At 48.9% G+C, this 18,387-nt stretch overlaps 2 protein-coding genes across 2 annotated transcripts; both read right to left on the reverse strand.

The window, feature by feature from the left end:
* Nucleotides 1-215: 215 nt before the first annotated feature.
* LOC100279809 (uncharacterized) lies at nucleotides 216-13,328 on the reverse strand. Its single transcript, NM_001367374.1, has 5 exons — nucleotides 13,038-13,328; nucleotides 1,643-1,926; nucleotides 1,466-1,555; nucleotides 891-1,297; nucleotides 216-774 (listed from the first exon to the last, which is right to left on the reverse strand). Exons 1-5 carry the CDS (start codon nucleotides 13,282-13,284, stop codon nucleotides 510-512), a joined length of 1,293 nt encoding a protein of 430 aa, NP_001354303.1. The 5' UTR covers nucleotides 13,285-13,328; the 3' UTR covers nucleotides 216-509.
* LOC109940017 (uncharacterized) lies at nucleotides 8,558-9,706 on the reverse strand. Its single transcript, XM_020538748.1, has 2 exons — nucleotides 8,940-9,706; nucleotides 8,558-8,869 (listed from the first exon to the last, which is right to left on the reverse strand). Exons 1-2 carry the CDS (start codon nucleotides 9,174-9,176, stop codon nucleotides 8,705-8,707), a joined length of 402 nt encoding a protein of 133 aa, XP_020394337.1. The 5' UTR covers nucleotides 9,177-9,706; the 3' UTR covers nucleotides 8,558-8,704.
* Nucleotides 13,329-18,387: the final 5,059 nt, after the last annotated feature.

Raw genomic sequence — 18,387 nt, forward strand, 5'->3', positions numbered from 1 at the left:
GGAAAGGAAGGCTCGCTCATGGCAGGAGATGATGGCTTTAATATGTATCGACTGTTTCTACAGTATTTTATTTTTATAGATTAAAGTTACATTAGTATATAATATTTTGTTTCTATAAACTAGAGCTACAGTAGTTAAAACAGTTAGTTTTAATCCGAACCGAACAGAGAAATCAAATAAGGGTGGTGATAGACTGCTGCTACTCTAGTAGTATGTGCTGCCGGGTGCCGGCATAAACAAAGCATTTTGCCCCCAACAGCCGCACTGTGCTGCACTGCCATGTCGTTGTCAGCAGTTTCAGCTGCTGCTTCCAGTTCCAGCACTGATAAAGACATGCAACGAGTTCAGTGCAGCTAGTACGTAACGTTACACCAAGAGCCACCCATCACATGCTACGGGGAAGATCATGTCAACTCTCTCCTCTCCTCTACGAAAAACCAAGCACAAACAACTCCCACGCCGTGTCGCTGATGAAGCCAAAGGCACAAACCATCACACACACGCACGGCCTAGCCCAGCCACTGCGTCGCGCGACGATCGCCGCCGCCGCCCACGCTGTGCCGGATGCTCATCTTCTCGCGGGAGTACTTCTCCTGGAGGTACTCGAAGGCGTTCACGTCCAGCTTCCCGCTCACCGACTTGCCTTGCTTCCGCCGGATCTGCTGCTCCTTGATCGAGTTCCACAGCTTAGCGATCGCGTCCCGCTGCCGCCGTGTGAACCGGGCCGCGTCGTCGTACGCCTGCTTCGCCAAAATGTCAATGGCGGTCTGTGTCCTGGCGAACACAACAAGATAATATCGCTCAATCCAAAAAAAAAAAAACAAAACAGAAATATACTGCTAAGCAAATGGACGGTGCTCTATCTATCTATCACACACACAAAAACTCACCACGGGATTCTGTAGCGCCGAGCGGCTATTTCCAGGCATTTCAGAAGGGCCTCCCGCTGCGACTTGAGAACCCTCTTTGCTTCCTCCTCGACCGTCTTTCTGTTCAGAGCCGCGACTGCCTTCTCTCGAGCTCTCCCAGACGTCTTCTTAGGCCTGTGCTCAAGAAGCCCATCTAAACCGAAAGGGTCGGAGGATTCTTCTTCCGGCTCCAAGGCCACGGCATGCGCGCCATCATCCACCACAGAGTCAGAAGCTGCGGCTGGGACGCCATGACCTGCTTCGTTATCCGTCGCCACATCAGTTTTGCTCGCAGCAGCAAGGGCCGCAGCTTCGTCGTTGTCGTCATCCACCGTTGCCACTGGCAGGGCTGAGATGGCATCTTTGATCTTTCCTACAGCCTTTGAGAACTACAAAAATAAGAGCAAGAACATGCTCAGTATCCCCAGGCCGGGTGATATGTATCGGGTTATGGCAGCATGTCTGCAGCAGCTGCCAAGTACATCTAGTAAACTATTTCATACTTAGGCTGCCAAGACGAGCAACATGTGGCGTCCAGAGAAAAACAATATACTCACCACAAAGCTGTCATCAGTGAAAAGATCGTTAGCCACCACTGCATGCAGCACCCATATGTTGAATCGATTTTTCTGCTCTTGGTTGAGTAACTGCACGTTTAATCGCAAGTTATTAGTGAAAGTAGCAAGCTGACACAACCGAGCAACTATCCGCTTCAGGTACATCAGAAACTTCACCTCTGTTACACCCTGAGCAGCATCGAACAATTTGTGGTAGTCTGCTCGTACAGAAGGCTCGTTGCACACTCCCGGTGAAGACATCGCAGCTTCTAGTATAGCAAAGAAATGACCGATTGTTCCAGGCTTGACGCTTCCAGCCTCGATGAGTTGCAAAGCTAGTTTTGATGCCTTGCTGAATTTTGAAGCGTTCCCTATGTGTGAAGCTATCTTCTGCATAGCCTCAATCACTTGTGTTTCTGAAGCATCAACGGTTGTTCTGAACCGAAGACGTTTCTCAGGAACTGCAAGAGAGTATGAAATTTAGGGCATAATAACTATCTGCCAAGTAAAGGAATTTGCTTATTTGTTCTTGTGACAAGAAATTGGTTAGAGGAGACCATACATAAAGACGTTACATAACCAAAGCTGAGCTGGAAAAATAACAAGTAAGAATTTGTGCAGGTTCAGATTGTCACTTTTTTTTTCTCTTGCACATAATGCTGCCACTGGCATAGTGCAATACTGCAATGAACTAGGTGCTAGCACAGTTAATGGAACAGTAGGGCTGTGTACAGTAGATCGGGCAAACACTGTTTTGTACTGTAGATATACTGTTTGCAGAGTGGCATTTCAAATAAAATGTGAGATAGGAAATGAGATATGAGAGCTGCTGGAGACAGCCTAACGAAAACAGAATGCAGAAACACTTAAAAAGAGTTACAGTTACCAACGAGAGAGTCAAAGGAAAACAATGGCAGGGAATCAAATGGTGCAATCAGGCAAATATGTCCAGCTCCAGCACAGAACCGAATGGATACTGCAAAGCCCTACTACGTGGGAATACACCGTTCAGGGTTCATAGGTGTGCTTTCTTGCAAGTTGCAAGTAACACTCCAAAAACTCAGTGAGGAGAGGTTGATATTGGTAGCGACAAAATCCACACAGATACCACTTCATAACTTAAAAACCAGGCTGTGGATTCCTATCATTGCCCTTAACATTGTGGATGGGTAAAGTGCATCGCTAACTCTAGTATACAGCTACACTGTTTTTATTCTAAAGAAAGAATGAGAAGAAGCCATTATCGTCCTGGTGCAAAAGCAAAACTAAGAGTAGGTTATAACTACTTGGGTCTTACATAGGCCCTAGGGTAGTAGGGCAGCAGAAGCCAATGCAGCAGGAGAGTCACGCTGATCTTAGTAGCGTGCCACATTTTTTTTTGGAGTTTCAAGGCAACAGCACCAGTCATTACATTATCACAAGGACCAACCGTTAAAGCATTCAGGTAACATCATCATTACAAGACAAATACCCTTGACAGCAGCAAAATCAGCTCAAAGTCTAACGCAAAATTAAAGGCATTACATCCTCCAATCATCACCGAACTGTAAAAGACTCAAATCACTTCCCTTTTTCAGCGGCACTGTTGGGTCGAAGGAGCAACGCCCCCTCGCTCGATCGACTACACAGCAAAAAACAAAGCATGTCGGAAGAGATTCAAGCGAAGACTAAAAAACGCGAAGACTGAAGAGTGAGCTCCACTACGGAGGGAGCGCACAGAGCGAGCGAAGGCTTGGGTGCTCCCTTCGTCTCGGCGGGTCAGAACTTAGTGACCAGGTTCCCGGATCGATGGGATTGAGGAACGGGAACGTGGTACGCGGTACGCTAAAAAACTAGGATTTAACACTACTGGAACGAGATTGTTCCCATGTTCCCGGAAGGGAACGAACGTTCCCGGAACGAGGAACGTGGCCAAGTTCCCAGTTCCCGGATACTAAGGGTCAGAACGAAGACCGACGAGAATTCTGAAGGCTTAGCATGTGGAACGCGAAGACCATGTGTTGTTACCCGCTCGTTGTAATAAGGGGCCCACGTATAAACGGCCCATGTTACGGGGTCCCACTTGTAAGCCGCTAAGAGGGCAGAGTTGTTAGTGTGTCTGCATGTGCTTGTAATTAATTACGTTGTAATGGCCCGCCATAACCGCCCAAGGGGGAATATTCCGGGGATAACGTAGGTAGCCAAGGGCACAATCGTCCTTGATAGGGTAGAGCTGTCCCTCGGTTACCTATAAATACCCCCGTAAACACCATTGCGGGGAACGGGAAAAAAACAATGTTGCCCTAATACTCTGCGTTAAACAACATCAAACTATTTCTTGTCCTCCACTGTTTGAGCTAGGCTGGCTACGAGTTAGCGAGTTCCAACATTTGGCGCCCATCGTTCGTGCTACGAAAAACCATTCCCACGATGGCCCCCAAGAGAGCGACTTCGAAGGCTGCCACTTCCATCGACGATGCAGCGAAAACGGCCCTTCTAGCTGAAAAGAAAGGCAAGGCTCCCATTGCGAACGACATCCCTTAGGAGGCCTTCGACGATGAGGCCGTCAACAGCAAAAGGCAATGCCAAGTCAATCTGCCTACACCGGAGGGCACCGTGCGCACCTGCAGCTCTGAGGGAGTGCCTTGGACACCCCCGCCAGGCTTCACCCCCCAGAGGCGAAAGACATCGTCGAAGACGGTGAAATCTTAGGCATTTCAGCCGAAGACCAACTCAAACTGTGAGCCCTGCACATCAAGAACAATCATTTACAGAAACAAAAAGAAATACTTGCAGCCATGCGCCAACGCATCACCATGCAAGCCAAGGTCAGACAGATGATACTAGATGAAGAGCACAAGGCCAGAGAGCTAGAATAACAAATTGCGGATATGCAAGGCGAAGGCTCACACCACATGCAGCAGAGCCCTCTCATCACTCCGACCACTTTCCAGAGGATTAATTACCTTGACGAGCGAAGCCCACTTGCACCACAGCTCCAGGCTTCACCTTGGCCTAGCAACTTCAGAGCAGGTGCTTACCCCAAGTACAACGGTAGCACAGACCCAACACAATACATCATGAGCTACCAGGTTGCAATCGCATCATCTGGAGGGGACAACGCCACCATGGCCAAATACTTCATCATAGCACTCAAAGGCCCAGCCCTGACATGGTACACCAGACTGCCGCCACTATCAATCGAGTCATGGAAAACACTTCGCGACAAGTTCTTGTTAAACTTCCAAGTATACAGGCCGGACACATATGCCCTAGCTAAATTATCACTCTGCAGACAACAGGAGAAAGAAATCCTTCGAGAGTACTACAAAAAGTTCCTCCTGCTGAAGTCACAACTGCCATCTGTCGATGATCACATAGCCATCCACTACGCAATCAGTGGTCTTCACGTCGGCGTTTTATACAGTCACTGCATAAGAGCCCCACCCAAAAACTTGCAAGAGTTATACCAGTTATTCGAAAAGTATGTCCGGTCCAAAGAGCTCCACCAGCGAAAGATTGAATCGCAACGAAAACCCAAGGACACCCCGCAGTCTAGTAGGACATGGGTCAGACCGGCGCAGTCCGACTCCGGCCGGCCAAACCGCAATCAACCACAAGTGAACACTATAGCCAATCAACAACAGACTTGAGACACCACTCGTCACCAAGAGTACCCCACACAACAGGGCCACGACACCAACCCTAGAGGCAGAGGCAAAGGTCGAGTCCCACAACCGCGAAGGTTGTACTCCTTTTTCACGGCGAAGACTCCGCGCACCCCACCAGGGACTGCCCTGAAACCAAGGCCACCAAAAACAGGATGACCAGAAATCAACCAGTCGACAACCAACGAGTTGTTGCACACACCTACCACCCCCAACAATACCACCAGCGACAATTCCACAATGAACCATTCCACCCCCACCAGCAAAACCATATGTACCAGCAACACCAACAGATCCAAGCCCTTCACCACCACATTACCAAAATCCTCCACCTCCCCCACCAGCACCCAAACAAGAGGACTTCGTCGATCAACCTTTCCGTGGGGTCATTCACATGATTACCGGGGGATCGAGCGTAGACTTCGACACTAAACGATAGAAGATCACTACCGAAGAGTCAATCACGTAACCCTCACTGGGCCGATGGTTCAGACAAAATGGTCTCATATACCAATCACCTTCGACGCAAGAGACGTTGACCTACGCAGTGCGCCACATGCAGACGCCATGGTGATCAACTGTCGGGTGGCAGGTTGGGATTTACACAAGGTACTTGTCGACAACGGCAGTCAGGCCGACATCATCTTCTTGCACGCATTCGACCACATGGGCATCAGCCACAGCCTACTCAAGCCTACAGATAATCCTTTATAAGGTTTTGGAGGCAAAGACACTTTTCCAATCAGTAAAATAGAGCTATCATTGTCTTTCGGCACTGCGCCCAACGCGTGAAGTGAGCAAGTCACCTTCGACATAGTCGACATGGTCTATCCTTACAACGCCATAATGAGGCGAGGATCCATCAATAAGTTTGAGGCAGCAATACACGGACTCTACCTATGCATGAAAATAACAGGCCCTCAAGGTGTAATTACAATATATGGAGATCAACAGGCAGCTAGGAACATAGAAAGAGACTTCGTCCTAGGCCAGCGCAATGTGCATTGTCTAACGACAGAATGCGAAGACACCAGCAGTCCTCGCACAACCAAAAACAAAAAAAATTAACGCACAACTACAGAGTAACGAGGGAACCAAGACAGTCCCCCTCGACCCCACGACCCCCAAGCAAACAGTCTTGATCAGCGAAGACCTCCTGCCAAGCGAAGAAGCAAGACGTCTCTCCTGCCTTAACTGCAATAAGGATGTCTTCGCATGGTCTGCTTTAGACCTAGTTGGGGTCACTCGCACAATCATTGAGCACAGTCTAGACATCGACTCCTCTGTGCGCCCAAGGAAACATCGACTGAGGAAAATGTCCGACGAAAAGACAGAAGTCGTGAAAAGCGGAATTTATCGAGCCAATTGCCTACCCCACCTGGCTCGCCAATGTCGTCATTGTCCAGAAGAAAAATGGGAAATGGAGAATGTGCATCGATTTCACCAACCTCAACAAAGCCCGCACAAAGGATAATTTTCCTTTACCACGAATTGACAAGATAGTTGATTCAGCACAGTCTAGACGTCGAATCAACTTTCTCCCGCCTTACCAAAAAAATCCTTGAAGACCAGATGGGCTACAACGTTTTCAAGTATGTTGATGACATAGTCATTGCGAGCAAAAACAAAGAAGACCACCTATCAGACCTCATAGAAACATTCGCTAACATGCGTGGAGCCTGACTCCGGCTGAATCCGGAAAAATGCATTTTTGGTGTCCGCCAAGGCAATATACTTGGCTACCTCGTCTCGCACAGGGGAGTCAAAGCCAACCCCAGCAAAATCCAGGCTATCATGGACATGACACCGCCACAATTAACAAAAGACATACAACGGCTCATAGGCAGATTAGCTGCACTGAACAGATTCATCTCGCGATCCGCCGAGCGAAGCCTTTCTTTCCTCAAAACGTTGCGCGGTGTAAAGGACTTCACTTGGGGCCCAGAACATATTGTAGCCTTCGAGTCTTTGAAACAATATATGTCTGATCTGGCAACATTAACCAGCCCAGACCCAGCCTTACCCCTACTACTCTACATCGCAGCTTCACCCAGCACAGTCAGCGCAGCCTTGGTCCAAGAAAGGAGCAGAAAGGGCAAGACCCACCAATGCCCGGTATACTTTGTCTTCGAAGTACTTACAACCTCCAAGTGCAACATGGCAGAGTTAGAAAAGATAGCGTACGCTGTCATCATGGCTTCGCGTAAGCTAAGACATTATTTCGAGGCACACAAAGTCCGAGTCACTTCAGATCGAGGTCTTGGAGAGTTATTCAGAAATCTGGAGGTGACCGCCAGAATAGCCAAATGGGCCGCTGAACTCTCTGGTTACAACATCACCTTCGAGCCCAGGACAACAATGAAATCCTAGGTTTTGGCCGATTTCATAGTAGACTGGACAGGGCCTTCGGAGCCACAACAGTTTCGTGCAGAAACTCTCTGGACCATCCACTGCGATGAGGCATGGTGTCACGCGGGCGCCGGCGCTGCAGCAATCATTACATCACCCACAGGACTCAAACACAGATACGTCGCACGTCTCCGTTTCGCACTAGACTCAGATAAATGCACAAATAACATCGTTGAATACGAAGCAGTCATCTTAGGCCTTCGCAAGCTGCGAGCCCTCGGAGTAACCACATGCACAGTCAACTGATTCCAAGGTAGTTGTCGGCCAAATCGAAAAAGACTACTCCGCCAAAGAACTAGTACTCATGCAATATCTCGCTGCTGTCCGAAGTCTAGAAAAGCAGTTCAAAGGATTCACCTTACAACACATTGAGCGGAACAAGAACGAAGAAGCTGACATGTTAGCCAAAGCAGCAGCGAAGGGCAAACCCTTGCCATCCGACGTATTTTTTCACACAATCGGCACACCAGCCGTAAGAAACATCGAGGGCCTGCAAATAATACAAGACACCGACGGTCACCGAATAGTAAATCTAACTGGCGGGCACCCATCACTTGTTACATTGCCTCTTGTTTCGGAATAAGACCAGCTTCTCGAAAATTAAATAGCATCAGTCTCAATTATTCGCCGTCAAAAAGAGCCCGCAGATCCCCCTCCCCGAAGCACGACCCGGCCGTCGGCACCAGTAAGACACGGCGAGTCCCTTGATCCAAACGCGGTCCAATCCGAAGACGCGGCCTCTCCATGCCCATTCGGCGATGTCTTCTAATACCTTGGGAAGACTCTCCTACCATACCGACACTTTGTTTCGATACCCCAATCTTTTTTCGTCCCCCTGCTCACCAGGGGCTACCCCGCCCGAAGTCGCCGGCGCTTGGGGCAACCCTCAACGGAGACTCCGTTGCAGCTAAATCTAGCGCCGCAAAATAATCTAAATTATCTTCTGAAGATTCGTCATCTATCCAAGTAAACAGGCTCCCCAACTTTTCATCTTCTGAAGAACACGACCCAACATCATATTCACCAGACGCGTCACTACTAAGAAACACCACATTTCCATCCACCAAAATATCATCATTCACATTATCGTCACGGTTTGCTTGCGCAGGCCCAGACGTCGAAACCTGCGCAGCAACCGATCTTCAGTATCATCGACAAAGCGAACAATGTCAATCTATTCCTATTACATTCTTGCAACCTCCTCAGAAGCATCCGCCACTGCAGGACCCTCAGCGCCGCCTCCTTGGAGCAAGGATTGCTCCTCCGCTCCCGCCTCCACCGCATCATCCTTCCGGGCCGCCGAGCCCTCGAGGCCGGCGAGGTCCTCCACTTCTTCTTCCCTCATCGCCTGTGAAGACATCACAATAACGTTTCAGACAACGAATATACACAATACCTTCGCCAAACCCAAAACATACATGTGCTAGCGCTCGGTTGGCCCTCTCTCGGACAACACCGCGGCCATGAGGGTCCCACATCCTATCGTAAAGCGCCCCCACAGAGCGCTTCAACACGTCGTCTTCGGTCTGGAATACACCAGCATTGAATTCCTCGTTGAACCGATCGAATGTCTCAAAATGCCTACATCCCTCGCAGGACAAAGCATTCACAGCCCCCTCACAGGTCACAAGAGACGCATAGGACATGAGGCCCATCACAATGGACGGGAGCGACTCTAGCTCATCCTGCAGCCACCCTAAGAAGCGGGTCCCCACCTCCTCCCCTGATTTGTCGAAGGGGGCAGTCTACGCGCCGAGGTCACGGTACGCATCCACGAAAAGCGTGTGCGCCCGATCCACCCCAGCACGGGTGGCAGACTCCGTCCTCTCGCGCTGGCAGCGCATATTCTTCAATTCCAGCTCCAAGTCGGCAACACGCTTGCGGGCAGCCTAGGCCTCCGCGCGGGCGTTCTCTGCATCCTCTTTTTCATCATTAAGTCGGCGGCTGAGGTCCTCTTTTTTCTTCTCAAGCGTTGTCACCTTCTCGAGAAGGTTTCGGCTCTTATTCTCGGCCACCAACTTGTCCCTGATTGCCTCGGTATGATGTGTCCGAAGGCACTCAACCCTACCCTCAAGTTGTTTCCTCTCGGAAACAAGCTGCGAGGTCAGCGCCCCCAAAGCAACCTGGTCGGCGAAGGCTGTCACCTGACATCGAAATTTTCCAAACTCAGTTAAATAATAATAATAATAATAACTCACATATCGCAGCTGCCGCGCGACAGACGCAGCTACGCCGGCGGCGGCGGTAGCCGAGGCAAGTTCGCCTCCGCCATCAGCGGCGGCGCAAAACTTCGACCATGGGTCCAGCGAAGTCCATGTGTCACCCTTCGCTGCACCCACCAGACCGGCGGGCATCGTAGCTGGTACCACCGTCAGTTGCCCAACCTCCGCCCCTAAATCAAAAACAAGTTAGACAATATAGAATCACCCGGCTAAGAAACAAAAGTTTTTCAACTCACCAGCAGGCGGCAGCCCAGTCTGGGTGTCAAACATGGTGACTCCGCCCACCAGGTATTCGTCCACCGACAACTCCTGGCCTATCCCCCCGGTCCTCGACACCGCCGTCTCAGTTATGTGCGGCGGCGAGGGCAAACTTGCAGCGGCGGCCGGCACCGCGGAGGTAGGCATCATCGCGGACGGAGCGACCCCCTTCGCCCTTGGCCGCACCACCTTAGCATCTCGGCATGGGTCCACCAGCCGAAGAGGGACCTTCCGCTTCTTCCGCTGGACATCTTGACGATCTTTCACCATCACTGCTGACACAAAAGCACCAATGTTTCTCCCGTAAGGAAAAATTCTCAGCTCACGAGCCAAACAAGACGTAAAATAGTCATCTCCAGCGGCCCAGGGTATAGGGTCATTCCTATGCCATCGACCCCCAGCAACCTTCAGCATGCGCAAAGATGTTTCCCGGAGCTCGGACGAAGACATCACCTCCCCAGACCCGTGCACGTCCCCATTAACTCCTCAACAAAAAATCCCAAAGGCCCTCGGCCCCATCTCATCATCCCCCGTACCTTGCAAATCCATTTTCCTTTTTTGGGTACCTGCAACAACAGTCTTCCCCTTCGAGGTGCCCTCTGCAGGCCGGATCTTCACCTGCTTTCCTCAGTCATCGCCGATGTCAATAGAGTCCCCTCCGGGTAGGGATCGTAGGGAAAGCTATTTAACTCAAAAACACGGTTCAACCTCACGTTGGAACCTCGGATATCCCAACTCTTTATCATTTCAGTCTTAGGCACATAATTTCCAACAATCTTAATGGCCTCCGACTCCACTTCTCGCACGAAGGCGGCGCGTCCCGCCCACGCAAGTCAACAGCGAAGGCCGGGCTCCGCACCATCTTATCCCCCAGCGTCGGCATCCGGCGAGGTCTAATTTCGCCCAAAACCCACCCGTGCGCTAGCGGCCACACTCCGCAGGCGACGAACTCTTCCACCAAATCACAACCGCTGCTCAGCCGGGCCGCGTAGCGAAGAGCCTCCTCGTGCCGATCCCCCTTCTTCACCTTAAAGTGTGGAAAGGCCACATAGCAATGAGAGCACAAAATGGTCGGGGGCAAGGTAGGCAACCCTTCGGCATCCTCGGGCGCCACATAAAACCAAAAGTCTCACCAGTTACCCCATTTATTCTTGGCACAAGGAACAATCTCAACCACTTCACCCGAAGTCTTTCCAGTCCTCGGCGTGAAAGTACAGGACTCAAACTGAGCAATCAAACCACCTATCTACCTTTTCTGCCAGTGCAGACAATAATTTTTGGCGAAGACCTTAGCAGACAGCTCTCCACCGTATGAGGATATTGCCTAGATATACTTCGCCAATGCAACCATATCATTCGGTGTCAGTTGATGAATTTGAACTTCAAACTTCCACAAAACTTCAACTACGAAGTGATGCGCCGGCAAGCGAAGGCCGACAACAAAGAACGCCTCGAACACAACCAACTCCCCTTCTGGCGCAGGGACATCTTCAGCCCCTGGAGCCCGCCTGACTCCGTTCCCAAAATAGCCCAGACGTTGCATCTCCAGCACGCGGCCCGAGTAAATCCTCGAGGTACCATATTCGACCGTATGCCCGTACTGTAGTTTTACCACCGCTGCCGGATCGCTAATCGTCTTCTCCGACGACGGCACGGTCGAGGACGCGGTCACAGCAGACGACGACGAGGAAGAAGACGGCATGGTCACGTACCGTCGGCGGTGGCGAGCAGTTTGCTTGACGCGGGCCAGATCTCCAGCAGAGCGAGAACAGAAGAGGGCAAGCAAGCAGGGAAGAAAGCTAGGGTTTTTTCAACACGTGCGCAGACGGGTAAAAGGTTCCAGACCAAGCACAACCTTTTATAGGCCAGGGGCAGCGCCTCGGGAACCCAATAGTCCCACAGTAAAATGTCTCATCAACGGTCACATTTCAAAAAACCCTGCGGGACCACTTCGAGCGAGAGCAGCGTTTCAGCCATCTCTCGACAGACTTCGGCACCAGCTAACTTAGTCGATCAACTACACAGCAAAAAGCGGAGCATGTCGGAAGGGATTCAAGCGAAGACTAAAGAACGCGAAGACTGAAGAGTGAGCTCCACTACGGAGGGAGAGCACAAAGCGGGCGAAGGCTTGGGTGCTCCCTCCGTCTTGACGGGTCAGAACGAAGACCGACGAGAATTCCGAAGGCTTAGCATGTGGAACGCGAAGACCATGTGTTGTTACCCGCTCGTTGTAACAAGGGGCCCACGTATAAACGGCCCATGTTATAGGGTCCCACTTGTAAGCCGCTAAGAGGGAAGAGTTGTTAGTGTGTCTGTTTGTGCTTGTAATTAATTACGTTGTAATGAATTAATTACGTTGTAATGACCCGCCATAACCCCCGAAGGGGGAATATTCCGAGGATAACATAGGTAACCGAGGGCACAATCGTTTTTAATAGGGTAGAGTTGTCCCTCGGTTACCTGTAAATACCCCCGTACAGCACCAATGCGGGGAACGGAAAAAACATTGTTGCTCTAATACTCTACGAAACGGCATCAAACTATTTCCTATTCTCCCACTGTTTGAGCTAGGCTGGCTACGAGTTAGCGAGTTCCAACCGCCACCATCAGGAGAGTGGTGTGCCACATAATACAGGTAATTTGCTCACGAAATCCATTGCTTCATCACCAGTAACAAATCTCAAGCCACCCACCCGATCCAAATCTCCCGAACTGAAACGACCTCTGTTTCCGACTTTGCCCTCGTTGACCTCGACCTGGGAAGTGGGATCTGACAATATAGGAATGGGGTAGTCAAATCCCGACATGAAAACCCCTCCTCTGTCAGCCTCGGTCTAGGAAATCGCAAATCGACCTCACTCCAGGCCCCTTACCGGCCGGTTACGATGTGCTGCTCAGTCTCTTACTCGAAGTCAATAGGGGTCAATTAAACGATTACGGGTTCCAATCCAAAGCGGCGAGAGCAGCAGCAGAAGGCCAGAAGCCGCGGATCATTCGGTTTGGAAAGTAAAGGAGGATATGGAGGAGAGATCTCACCATGGGATTCGGGCGCGGCAGCCGCGGGGGCAGGAGTGGAAGAGGGAGTAGCGTCTGAGGAGGGGGAGGGCTTGCTCCGCTTGAGTGAGCTCTTCAGCGCGGGCTTGGGTGCCGTTGCTTGCGCCAGAGAAGGAGGAGGTGGTGGCGGCGGGGGCTGCAAGAGGGAGGCCGCGCCAGCTCCGCCTCCGGCCGGGGCGGTGGCGGCGGCGGGCGGAGGCAGGCCGTCGAAGAGGTCCTCGGAGGACATGGGCTGACCGCTGATGGGCGTGAGTTTGTTTGGTTTGGAGTTTTGGAAGAGAGAGACTAGAGAGAAGAGGAGAGCAAACTATGGGCCTTGGATTTGGATTGCAGAACCAATTTTTTTCCATTTTAGCCATTTTCTCATTTTATTTTCACAAAATATCATTTATGGTTTGAATTTAGAATATGAATCCTTAGGTCGACGTGTCATTATTGGTGTCGACCTAACAAGTATTAGCGCCAATTACTTTAGCGCTTGTGTCTCGATGACGTGGCCAGGAGGGGCCGTGTGGCACGGTGACGTGGCGGGGGGTCGGCGTCATGGATCTTGACGCCGACCCTTATATATCGGTTTACATTCTTTTCCTCTTCCTCTCTCTTTCATTCGACGTCGTCGCTGCTAGCCCATTATCCAACACCGCTTGTGCCCTCCACCGCCGGTGAGCCCGCCCGCGTCCTCCTCCGCCGGTGAGGCCGCCAGCGCCCTCCTCTGCTGCCCGCCGCCACCGTCGGCCACACCCTCTGTTTGTCGGTCGCGGCCTACGTTCCCCACCACCGTCGGCCGCCTGCACTCCTCGGCCTCGTGCTCGTCGCTGACCTCCAAGCCTGCATCGGTGAACGAGGTATTAAATTTAAGTATTACTAATTTAGATAGTTGTGTATCTAGTTAGGGTTTATGATATTCTAGTTAATAATTTATTGCAATATAGGTACTGAACTTTACAGTTTGTAATGTACTTATTACTAATTTTGTCGTAACCTAATATGTATCTATTAAACTTGGTAGTTAGTTATTAATTTATTTTTTATTTATATTAGCTAGTTATGTAGTTGTTGGTTTTGTTTTTGTTAAGTGACGATGGTGAATGCGATGAAAGTGAATTATGTGACGACGTTGAATGTGATGAAAGTGATTCGTGATGCAAGCGATTCATGTGATGAAAATGATGTGAATTTGCATGTTATAGAAATCTCCCTGTGTAGGGGAGGTGATGTTGAAGTTTTGTACTTAGTATTATGTTTCTTTCTCATGAGTTCAGTGATCTAAGTCTTTCTCATGAAGCCTTTGCAAAAAGGAGGGATGATGAGTTGCTAGATGCCCCCGAGACAGGTCCTAGCATGATGATCGAAAAGGGTCGGGTTTTCAAGGACCTGACTGTCGCGAAGAGGTGGTTGCAGCATTATGTCGCCTTACGTAAGAGGCCGTATAGGGTGCTTCATTCATACGAGAAGCGGCGTTACACTGTTGTATGTGACAAGGAGCACTGTTCATGGAGGGTCTGTACTAGGATACAAAAGATCACCAGAAAAGTGGAAGATCACAGAAGTTGTGGGGCAACACAATTGTGCTGAACATGAGCTAACGACGAAGCATCGCCAATTGACCTCTACCGTCATTAGGAAGCAGCTTATGCGAATATTGCATTCAGAACCAAAATATGAAGGTGAGGACAGTCATGAGGATTGTGGAGAATGTGTATGATGGATACAAGATAACATATGGTAAAGCATGGACTGGTAAGCAGTGTGATTGGGAGATGATATATGAGGACTGGGAGTCTGGATACGAGCAGCTGCCTGTTCTTCTAAATAAAATGAAGGCGGTTAATCCAAGCATGCATCATGACTACGTCCCGAAACCAAATGCATGGATTAATGGGAGATAGATATTCTGCATGCTTTCTGGTGCTTTCCTCATTGTGTGGAGTCCTTCCATCATAGTTGTCATGTCTTCTCCATTGACAACACGTTTCTTCTTGGCAAATACCAGGGCACGCTTCTTATTGCCTATCTGTTGATGCAAATAACAAGTTGGTTCCCTTGGGATTTGCATTGGTTGAGAGGGACAACAAAGACAAGTGAGAGTGGTTCTTGCGACTGGTTCGGATACATGTTGTTGGCCCAGGATGGGAGGTTGGTGTAATATCATATCGGCACTAGGAATACTCAATGCGGTTCGTGAGCAGATCGATGGGTACCCTCCTATTTGCACCACAGATGGTGTACTCGGCACATTGCTGAGAATCTTCTCCATAAGGATGGTGTGAAGGATAACTTTGATCATTTCTAGAAGACCTGTCGCCAACTAGAAGACAAGTTTTTTAAAGAAAAGTTAGAGAAGCTCAAAGTGGCAACAAATGTTGAAGGCAGAGATGGGTTATCTAGATTGATGCATGAGTTGGAGAAATGGACGAGAGCTCACGACTTAGGTGGATGGTGAAAGTTGCCTAGAGGGGGTGGATAGGCGGAAACTGAAATTTACAACTTTAAACACAACTACAAGTCGGGGTTATCGTTAGAAATAAAACCGAGTCCGAAAGAGAGAGGAAAACAAATCAACCAAAGAAATAGAGCGGATGACACGGTGATTTGTTTTACCGAGGTTCGGTTCCAATGAACCTAGTCCCCGTTGAGGTGGTCACAAAGACCGGGTCTCTTTCAACCCTTTCCCTCTCTCAATCGGTCACCTAGACCGAGTGAGCTTTCTCCTTAATCAAATGGGTCACTTAGACCTCACAAGGACCACCACACAATCGGTCTCTTTCTTTGATTACAAGTGCTTTGAAGAACAAGAATGAGGAAGAAGAAAGTGATCCAAGAACAAGAGCTCAAAGAACACGAGCAAAACTCTCTCTAGTCACTAGGTGTTTGAAGTGTGTTTGGGACTTGGAGAGGCTTTGATTCTTTTGAATTGTGTCTTGTATTGATTGCACTAGCTCTTGTATTGAATGGGATGTCTGAAAAACTTGGATTCCTGGAGTGGTGGTGGTTGGGGGTATTTATAGCCCCAACCACCAAACCAACTGTTGGGAAGGTTGTCTCTCGATGGGCGCACCGGACAGTCCGGTGCGCCACCGGACACTGTCCGGTGCGCCAGCCACGTCACCCAACCATTAGGGTTTTGACGGTTTCGACCGTTGGAGCTCTGACATCTTGGGGCACCGGACAGGCACTGTTCACTGTCCACTGCGCCTTCTGGCACTGCTCTGACTCTGCGCAAACTGTCCGCGCACTGTTCACGTTGCAGGCGACCGTTGGGGTTGACCGTTGCGTTCGATAGTCGTTGCTCCGCTGGCCCACCGGACAGTCCGGTGAATTATAGCAGAGCGGCTCTCCAGAAACTAGAAGGTAAAGAGTTTGAGTCGATCGCCCCTGGTGCACCGGACACTGTCCGGTGGCACACCGGACAGTCCGGTGCGTCAAACCAGGGTTCTGTTCGGTTTCTTTTGCTCCTTTCTTTTGAACCCTAACTTGGATCTTTTTATTGGTTTGTGTTGAACCTTTGGCATCTATAGAATACATAGTCTAGAGCAAACTAGTTAGTCCAATTATTTGTGTTGGTCATTTCAACCACAAAAATCATTTAGGAAAAGGTTTGACCCTATTTCCCTTTCAATCTCCCCCTTTTTGGTGATTGATGCCAACACAAACCAAAGCAAATATATAAGTGCAGAATTGAACTAGTTTGCATAAGGCAAGTGCAAAGGTTGCTTGGAATTAAACCAATTTATACTTTCACTAAATAAGCATGGACTGCTTTCTTTCTTTTTAACATTTTGGACCACATTTGCACCACTTTTTTTGCAAATCTTTTGGAAAATCCTTTTAAAGTCTTTTTGCAAATAGTCAAAGGTATAGGATTTCGAGAAGCATTTTCAAGATTTGAAATTTTCTCACCCTGTTTCAAATGCTTTTCCTTTGACTAAAACAAAACTACCCCTGGATGAAATTCTCCTCTTAGTGTTCAATAGGGTTTTTACAAATATGAATAAGACTTAGATACCAATTGAAAAAGACTTGAAGGTAAATATATATTAAAATATATCAATTGAAAATTTTGAAATTTGGTGGTGGTGCGGTCCTTTTGCTTTGGGCTAATACTCTCTCCCCTTTGGCAGTAATCGCCAAAAACGGAGACTTTGTGAGCCTTGTTTACTTTCTCCCCGTTGGTATGAGTAATAAGAGTGAAGATTATACCAATTGAGAGTGGAGAGTGATGCGGAGTGACGGCGAAGGATAAATAATACCGATAGAGTAGAGTGGAAGCCTTGTCTTCGCCGAAGACTCCATTTCCCTTTCAATCTACGACTTAGTATAGGAATAAACTTGAAAACACATTAGTCGTAGACATAAAAGAGATATGATCAAAGGTATACAAATGAACTATGTGTGCAAAGTGTCATTCAAAGTTTCGAGAATCAAGAATGTTTAGCTCATTCCTGAGTTTGGTAAAGGTTTTCTCATCTAAAGGTTTGGTAAATATATCGGCTAATTGTTCTTTTGTGCTAAGATAGGCAATCTCGATATCCTCCTTTTGTTGGTGATCCCTCAAAAAGTGATACTGAATGGTTGTGTGCTTAGTACGGTTGTGTTCAACGGGATTTTCCGCCATGCGGATTGCACTCTCATTGTCACATAGGAGAGGGACTTTGCTCAATTTGTAGCCATAGTCCCTGAGGGTTTGCCTCATCCAAAGCAATTGCGCGCAGTAATGGCCTGCGGCAATATACTCGGCTTCGGCGGTAGAAAGAGCTACTGAGTTTTGTTTCTTTGAAGCCCAAGACACCAGGGATCTCCCCAAAAACTGACAAGTCCCTGATGTGCTCTTCCTATCAATTTTACACCCTGCCCAATCGGCATCTGAATATCCTATTAAGTAAAAAGTGGATCCCTTGGGGTACCAAAGACCAAACTTAGGTGTATAAACTAAATATCTCATGATTCTTTTCATGACCCTAAGGTGAACTTCCTTAGGATCGGCTTGGAACCTTGCACACATGCATACAGAAAGCATAATATCCGGTCGAGATGCACATAAATAGAGTAAGGATCCTATCATCGACCGGTATACCTTTTGATCTACGGATTTACCTCCCGTGTCGAGGTCGAGATGCCCATTGGTTCCCATGGGTGTCTTGATAGGCTTGGCATCCTTCATTCCAAACTTGTTGAGTATGTCTTGAATGTACTTTGTTTGGCTGATGAAGGTGCCCTCTTGGAGTTGCTTGACTTGAAATACTAGAAAATACTCCAACTCCCCCATCATAGACATCTCGATTTTTTGAATCATAATCCTACTAAACTCTTCACAAGTTGATTTGTTAGTAGA

This window comes from Zea mays, chromosome 5 (genome assembly GCF_902167145.1).
Source record: "Zea mays cultivar B73 chromosome 5, Zm-B73-REFERENCE-NAM-5.0, whole genome shotgun sequence".
Taxonomy (NCBI): domain Eukaryota; kingdom Viridiplantae; phylum Streptophyta; class Magnoliopsida; order Poales; family Poaceae; genus Zea; species Zea mays.